Source organism: Rattus rattus, chromosome 14 (genome assembly GCF_011064425.1).
Source record: "Rattus rattus isolate New Zealand chromosome 14, Rrattus_CSIRO_v1, whole genome shotgun sequence".
Taxonomy (NCBI): Eukaryota; Metazoa; Chordata; class Mammalia; order Rodentia; family Muridae; genus Rattus; species Rattus rattus.
In genome coordinates this window covers 41,301,229-41,310,108 of record NC_046167.1, presented here as the reverse complement: position 1 = coordinate 41,310,108, position 8,880 = coordinate 41,301,229, and the positions used below count along the sequence as shown (strand labels likewise).

The window sequence follows — 8,880 nt, the reverse complement described above, 5'->3', positions numbered from 1 at the left end:
ATTCAGAGCCCCTTTCTATTAAATTTTAGCAAACAGATTCTTAGTGACATGCATTCCCTGAGAACATGCCAATAGTTAGAAATATGGAAGATCTACTTAATCTTCCAAGTTTTTTACATCCGTACAAGGTCTGTATGTGAGAATTACTTTAGCCACTGGTCTTTAAGACCCACTGATTACTTTCCTTATTCAAATCTGAACCGGAGAGCTTTCTTTGTTGCTTTCTTCTCTCTACTGCTTTTCCATGGATTCTAGATTCTGCGTAATTCTGAAAATCTGTGGTAAAACCTCATGAATTTTTTCAGTGCATCTTTCATGTCTCGGTTTCTTAGGGTGTAAATGAGGGGGTTGAGACTTGGAGTGATAATTGTGTAAAAGAGGGTGAGGAACTTGCCTTGGTCCTTAGAGGCCCTGTTACCGGGTTGTAAATACATGTAGATGATAGTTCCATAGAATATGGAGACCACAGTGAGATGAGATCCACAGGTATTCATTGCTTTTTGTTGCCCTGCCTTTGACTTCATGTTGAGCACAGTTTTGGCTATGTAGCCATAGGAAATAAGAATAAGGATGAGAGGTGTAAGGACAATGACAATGCCTAGAGCAAAGACAGACATTTCAACTGTTGTGGTGTCTACACAAGCTATCCTGACCATGGCTGGCAGCTCACACAGGAAATGGTCCAGGAGGTTGTGTCCACACCGAGGCAAATTCACAGTGAGTGTGCATAATACTACAGAGTTGGCCAAACTAATACCCCAGACCATGACTATCATCTTGACACACAGACGTGGATTCATGATTACAAAGTAATGTAGGGGCTTACAAATAGCTGTGAAGCGATCATAGGACATGACAGCCAAGAGCAGACACTCAATGGAGCCCAGCCACATATACACGTAGAGCTGAACAATACAGCCCACAGAGCTGATGGTCTTTTCAGGTCCCCACAAGTTAACCAGCATCTGAGGGACAATGCTTGTTGTGAAACACAGATCCAGGAAAGATAAATTCCTGAGGAAAAAGTACATTGGTGTGTGGAGATGGGGATCCAGGAGGGATGCAAGAATGATAGCAGTGTTACCCACCAATGTAACAATGTAAAAGAAGGTGACAACTCCAGAGAGGATCATTTCCAGGTGAGGGTGGTCAGAGAAGCCAAGCAGGATAAAAACATGCAAAGTACTATAGTTGCTTGGGTCCATAGTTTTTCAGTGTTTATAATCTGTAGTAAGAAGAGTGGGGAGGGAGGTAAAGGGAAAGCAGTGGGCAAGGTGACAGGAGAACAAGAAATATATTGTTAGTGTAGCCTATGGAAGTAACTAATAAGATACAAAATTAGTGGGAGGGAAAGAAATTAGGTTAATAATTGAAAGAATTGTTGGATACAAAGTACCTATTACAGTCAACTTCTATTGTACCTGTTGAAAATTCTTTGACAGCAAGTGAGTTTAATTGTAGATGTTCTTTTTATCTCAGTGACCTTGAAGAGTTGCGTCTTATATCAGGATCTGGAATTTTTCAAGTGCATGGTACACTTAAATTTCACCCTTAAAAATAAATCTCACATTAACATCTCATTTCCCAGAATAATTTACTTTGTGATAACAGAAAAAAGCAAGAAAACTGCTGAATTCAGTTTTCCATTAAAAATTTTAGGAATAATATAAACCCCCTATTTTTGGGGCTAAGAAATATCAAATGAACAAAAACTGTGCGAAACTTAGAGTAACTTAGGGGCACATAAATTGGAATAAAAGTAATTTATCATCATGTAAAATGTGGGTTAAGATTCTCTAGCATTCTCCCTTAACTGGTAAACTCTTGGAAAGCGGACATGATCTGTGAGGTTCTTTTCTCTATCCACTATATCTTATATATGCCCTAACATTTATCTGTTATTTTTAACAGATAAAAGATACTCTCAGAGGAGTGGATGGAGAGGAAACTGGTTCCAATGCATTTTATGAGAGCAACACCTATTTTCAATAAAAAAACCACAGGCTAAATGATTGAAAATCTTATGCAATTATATTTTTCCATTAAAATCTGGTCTTATATTTTGTGACATTACTTGAGGGGTTATGATAAGTAGTAGAAGAATGAAAAGATAATTTTATCTATACAAGGTTCCTGACATCCTACCTCTCCATTGCTGGGGTCCAAGGTGCTGAGAGCAGAACTGTTTCAATGTTCCCTCTCCAGGGCTGAGCCTGTCTCTCCATTTCTGAGTGGTGCCTCTGTGAGGAGGCTATCCTGATGCTGTTGCCTCAGTGACTCAAACCCAGGGCTGCAGCTCCCACAGGCTCTCCTTGATTCCTTTACCTTTAGAAGAAGATGAAAACATGTTGTGATTGTAGAGAGATGTGAAAACCCACCAGGAATCCAAATAAACATGGAACAAAATCTTCCAGTACTGTTTGAAAGCCCAGAAAATCAGCCTTCAGTTGTCTTCTCTGAGGTGCTGTGGAAAGGTGAGGCAATGGAACACTGGCACAATCACCTTGATATTTTACTAAGATAGTTTTAAGGGTGGAAAACATGCAGGGCATCAGGAAAGCTGAAGGACACAGGATTAAAGAATGTATCTGCATTACCTTTTCTAGGCTATGAATGCATTACAAATAAAATGGGTTCTCTTCATGTACGTTTGGAAAACTAAGATTATGACAAAAATTACCTGTATAAAATGACCTTATCATGACAGCACACATTGATGACAGGAGTAAGTGCTTTGAGCAGATGAACTTAAACAAGGCATCTCATTTTCAATTTAATGTGCACTCTGTCTTTTAGGTCTCAGTAGTTGCCCCAGATACCCAGAGTTGGAACTGTTGGCTCTGAAAGAGAAGGTGTGCTGCAAAGCCCCAGGAAGCAAGTCCAGAGTCATTATATTTGCATTTTGATTCAGTTGTCTTGGCAACCATGAGGTGTGACTAAATACATCAGTGCCCATTACTGTTAGTTTTGTTGTTGTCTCACAGGATACTTGTTTAAACCCAGGGTCCTGGACAAGTAAGCAGTCTAAAGATTTTTATGAGTTAGCTTGTAATCATCAGCTATATTATTTTCCTTGAACTGTAGTTTCATGCAGCTAGGAATTACTTTAGTAAAATGACACAATTAATTACCAATGATCACATGTGAATGGCTTTTTGTCACTGAGCATGAAAACAACTTACACAGTTTTCTTCTGCATGGAAGGAGCCATTTTACAGTGTATTGCTTTGATGGATAAACTGTGGGCAGAGTTTTGGGCTTGAAGTCTTTGTGGTTCCCATGATCAGTTATATAAACTTGAGACCACTGCTTACTTCCCTGTGTATTATCTTAATATCTAGATTGTGAAAGGACATATCTTAAAGTTTTATTATAAAGATCAAGTAAGTTTGAGATATATAGCACTACACTAGTGCTTGGTGCACAATATTCATGCCAATAAAAGGGTTCAATGTGGATGTACTGCACAGTGGCTCATATGACCACTATAGACCATGTATTCATTTCTGGTATGGGCAGTCATCTGGGACTACATAGATGTTCAGGGGCTATGATAACCAACCCCACTCCTCACTGGCTGTAGCTCTCAGGAAAGCAGGCCCTAAACATTGCCCAGGCAGCACAGTGGACCTGGCTCTGGTGGCAGGAGTGTAAATGTGCTAACCCTGAAAGCTTGAGTGCATGTATGAGGATGGCCGACACCACATTTGCTGTGAGGTAACTGGGTGGTGGTGGTGCAGGCTGGTGGAGATGATCTCCTACCCCCTGTCTCTGCAGCATAGTGGAGCTGGCTCTGGTGTTGTAAATACAGGTGAGCAGGCCCCAAGGACATGAGAGCAGGAGTGCTGATGCTGTCCCCTACCAGCTGTCGCATTGGGTTAGCTATCTGGGGCAGTGCTGGAGAGCTGTCAAGGTGGTACAGATATAGGAGTGTTGGTGGTTGACCAACTCAGCTACCATGCAGGCCCAGAACAAGGACTTTGAGTTGGCCCAAACAAACATTTACCTCATCTATCAACTCTTGCAGCATGTGGAAGAGCCGGTCCTGATGATCCAAAGCCACAGGATCTTCATGACTCATGGCAACAACTGGGTAACCTAGAGGAATCTCCCTTCGTAAGGATCCAATGTTGATGGTGTAGTAGGAGCCAGAGACAGCAAACCAAACCAATGACTCATTGCAATGAACTTTTTTTTCTTTTTCTGTTTCAAAAAGCTTTATTTTACTTGGTCCAAGATTTGGGAGAGGCTGTAGGGCGGTTACAAAGCTGCCTAGTGGCTTGAGAGGTTCATTCAAGTGGAGGTCCTGAGGTGGCTGGTGCAGAGTAGAGGATGGAGCCCCTTGGAAGGCACAGAGGCCTAACCATGCTTGAAAGTGAGGTGCTCAAAGAGTTACTCGCCCAGAGATTCCTGGGGCATGCCTTTCTGCACTGGTTGTGGCCCTGCCAACCTATGGAGGTTTGTTAAGTGGTTGCCCATCTTTTTGATAAGCTCCACCTTCTTATCCAGGAAGTGATTTTCCAAGAAGTCACAGAGCTGAGGGTCTGTGTGGGCAGAACCCGGGGTATGCAGATCCAAGAGGGCCTGGTTCAGGCTCTTCTCCAGGGCCTAGGCAGCTTCCATGGCCTCCAGGGTTTTATCCCATTCATCTTTTGATGGCTTCTGAACATCCTGGAAGAGTGTACATCCCCCCTCCCTCACCGTGGTCATTCTGCAACTTGAGGAGAAGCTCTGCACCCTCCTCGACCAATGTGTGGAAGAAGTGGCCTACACCGTTCAAAGCCACATCATCCTAATCAAAAAAGATCCCAGAGAGAGGTAGGTGTAGGAGACCCACAGGTGCAAATTGACTGGGCAGTTCACAGCAGCTTCCACTTCGGTGGAATAATTCTGATGAATCTTGAGAGGTCATGGCTGATTTGGATTATGGGGCTAATGGTGAAGATGGTGTTGTCCTGTCCTAGAAGGCGAAGGGAGCAAGGAGATGGTCCTGGAGACTGTGACTGGAGAGACTTGTAAGGCAGCTGGAAGCTAATAAAGTGGGAGTGCCCGGGTCTGTTCTGTCCAAACACTGTTGAAACAAGACACAGATCCACGGGATCTCCAAGCTGCTGCTCTCACAATGAACATTTTCAAGTAAAGATGTGTGGACACACTGTGACACATTACAACTTTTACAGCAAGATGTTTTTATGCTTCCTTTTATTTTAATTTTCTTTTGTGGGGGAGGTTGAAAGGGCAGAGGGTAGATACAAGCAATGGGGAGATGAGTGGGATTGGGGTGCATGCTGCCAAACTCGAAGAATCAATAAAATGTTTGAAAAATATGAAATCAGTTAGTGGTTCGCTGTTGTCTATTTAGCCTCTATACATGGGCATTTGAACTGCTCATATTTCCTGTTGACCTGATGCACTCACCTATGTCCTCTTTTTTTTCCCATGACACAGTCTAAAGTCATTCTCTTTCTTTGCAAATGACTTAGTTCAAGTTGAATTTCAAAATAGAAGTCCACCTGAGGAAATATTCTACTTCTGCTACAAGGACAAATTGAACTCAAAATATCCTGCATGCCATTTCTATTTTGATGACATTGATTAGCACATTGATTCCCCCCCGCCCCCACCTTTCTCGGTATAACTCTACCCAGAGGTTCCACACTTTGGAGAAATTAGAGATAAGTCAGTGTAGTTCTGTATTTTGCCCCACCACTGGTGTGTGGAAAGGCCCTTGGGCAGACAAAACACCATGCAGAGATGATACACTGCATTTATCCTGTACCTTATGCTTGGGGGGAAGTGTTGATTGATATACCACTTGGGGTGGGAAACTGCAGCCTAAGATGTAGGAGGAAGCCCAGAACCCGTGGGAGAGATACCTTACCGCCTGGTCAGGTGGGCACTCCTGAGGCTGCAGAGCAGAAGAGACCACCAACACTGCCCACCCCTGCCCACATCCCTGGCCCAAGAGGAAACTGTATAAGGCCTCTGGGCTCCCGTGGGAGAGGGCCCAGGTGAGGCAGGAGCCCCCTGCCTGAGACACCGCCGAACCTGAAGGAAACAGACCGGATAAACAGTTCTCTGCACCCAAATCCCGTGGGAAGGAGAGCTAAACCTTCAGAGAGGCAGACACGCCTGTGAAACCAGAAGAGACTGCTCTCTGCACACATTACTGATTCCAGAGGAAAACACCGGAGGCCATCTGGAACCCTAGTACACGGAGGCTCCCGGAAGAGGCGGCGCAGATCTTCCTGGTCGCTGCCACCGCGGAGAGCCCGTGGGCAGAACCCCGCGAGCGAACTTGAGCCTCGGGACCACAGGTAAGACCAACTTTTCTGCTGCAAGTGACCTGCCTGGTGAACTCAAGACACAGGCCCACAGGAACAGCTGAAGACCTGTAGAGGGACAAAACTACACACACGAAAGCAGAACACTCTGTCCCCATAACTGGCTGAAAGAAAACAGTAAAACAGGTCTACAGCACTCCTGACACACAGGCTTATAGGACAGTCTAGCCACTGTCAGAATTAGCAGAACAAAGTAACACTAGAGATAATCTGATGGCGAGAGGCAAGCGCAGGAACACAAGCAACAGAAACCAAGACTACATGGCATCATCGGAGCCCAATTCTCCCACCAAAACAAACATGGAATATCCAAACACACCAGAAAAGCAAGATCTAGTTTCAAAATCAGATTTGATCATGATGCTGGAGGACTTCAAGAAAGACGTGAAGAACTCCCTTAGAGAACAAGTAGAAGCCTACAGAGAGGAATCGCAAAAATCACTGAAAGAATTCCAGGAAAACACAAACAAACAGTTGAAGGAATTAAAAATGGAAATAGAAGCAATCAAGAAAGAACACATGGAAATAACCCTGGATATAGAAAACCAAAAGAAGAGACAAGGAGTTGTAGATACGAGCTTCACCAACAGAATACAAGAGATGGAAGAGAGAATCTCAAGAGCAGAAGATTCCATAGAAATCATTGACTCAACTGTCAAAGATAATGTAAAAGCGGAAAAAGCTACTGGTCCAAAACATACAGGAAATCCAGGACTCAATGAGAAGATCAAACCTAAGGATAATAGGTATAGAAGAGAGTGAAGACTCCCAGCTCAAAGGACCAGTAAATATCTTCAACAAAATCATAGAAGAAAACTTCCTAACCTAAAAAAGAGATACCCATAGGCATACAAGAAGCCTACAGAACTCCAAATAGATTGAACCAGAAAAGAAACACCTCCCGTCACATAATAGTCAAAACACTAAACGCTCAAAATAAAGAAAGAATATTAAAAGCAGTAAGGGAAAAAGGTCAAGTAACATATAAAGGCAGACCTATCAGAATCACACCAGACTTCTCGCCAGAAACTATGAAGGCCAGAAGATCCTGGACTGATGTCATACAGACCCTAAGAGAACACAAATGCCAGCCCAGGCTACTGTATCCTGCAAAACTCTCAATTAACATAGATGGAGAAACCAAGATATTCCATGACAAAACCAAATTTACACAATATCTTTCTACAAATCCAGCACTACAAAGGATAATAAATGGTAAAGCCCAACATAAGGAGGCAAGCTATACCCAAGAAGAGGCAAGAAACTAATCGTCTTGGCAACAAAACAAAGAGAAAAAAGCACACAAACACAACCTCACATCCAAATATGAATATAACAGGAAGCAATAATCACTATTCCTTAATATCTCTCAACATCAATGGCCTCAACTCCCCAATAAAAAGACATAGATTAACAAACTGGATACGCAACGAGGACCCTGCATTCTGCTGCCTACAGGAAACACACCTCAGAGACAAAGACAGACACTACCTCAGAGTGAAAAGCTGGGAAACAACTTTCCAAGCAAATGGTCAAAAGAAGCAAGCTGGAGTAGCCATTCTAATATCAAATAAAATCAATTTCCAACTAAAAGTCATCAAAAAGATAAGGAAGGACACTTTATATTCATCAAAGGAAAAATCCACCAAGATGAACTCTCAATCCTAAATATCTATGCCCCAAATACAAGGCACCTACATACGTAAAAAGAAACCTTACTAAAGCTCAAAACACACATTGCACCTCACACAATAATAGTAGGAGATTTCAACACCCCACTCTCATCAATGGACAGATCATGGAAACAGAAATTAAACAGAGACGTAGACAGACTAAGAGAAGTCATGAGCCAAATGGACTTAACGGATATTTATAGAACGTTCTACCCTAAAGCAAAAGGATATACCTTCTTCTCAGCTCCTCATGGTACTTTCTCCAAAATTGACCATATAATTGGTCAAAAAACAGGCCTCAACTGATACAGAAAGATAGAAATAATCCCATGCGTGCTATCGGACCACCACGGCCTAAAGCTGGTCTTCAATAACAATAAGGGAAGAATGCCCACATATACGTGGAAATTGAACAATGCTCTACTCAATGATAACCTGGTCAAGGAAGAAATAAAGAAAGAAATTAAAAACTTTTTAGAATTTAATGAAAATGAAGGTACAACATACCCAAACTTATGGGACACGATGAAAGCTGTGCTAAGTAGAGGAAAACTCATAGCGCTGAGTGCCTGCAGAAAGAAACAGGAAAGAGCATATGTCAGCAGCTTGACAGCACACCTAAAAGCTCTAGAACAAAAAAGAAGCAAATACACCCAGGAGGAGTAGAAGGCAGGAAATAATCAAACTCAGAGCTGAAATCAACCAAGTAGAAACAAAAGGACCATAGAAAGAATCAACAGAACCAAAAGTTGGTTCTTTGAGAAAATCAACAAGATAGATAAACCCTAGCCAGACTAACGAGAGGACACAGAGAGTGTGTCCAAATTAACAAAATCAGAAATGAAAAGGAGACATAACTACAG

The 8,880-nt window shown here is 42.5% G+C and overlaps 1 protein-coding gene across 1 annotated transcript; it reads right to left on the bottom strand.

Moving 5' to 3' along the window:
* Nucleotides 1–251: 251 nt before the first annotated feature.
* LOC116883851 (olfactory receptor 2W1) lies at nt 252–1,205 on the bottom strand. Its single transcript, XM_032885115.1, has one exon. It carries the CDS (start codon nt 1,203–1,205, stop codon nt 252–254), a length of 954 nt encoding a protein of 317 aa, XP_032741006.1.
* Between the last annotated feature and the right edge of the window lie 7,675 nt (nt 1,206–8,880).

Coding starts and splice junctions, on each gene's coding strand:
- LOC116883851 (XM_032885115.1), bottom strand. CDS start 1,205: ATGGACCCAAGCAACTATAGTACTTTGCATGTTTTTATCCTGCTTGGC.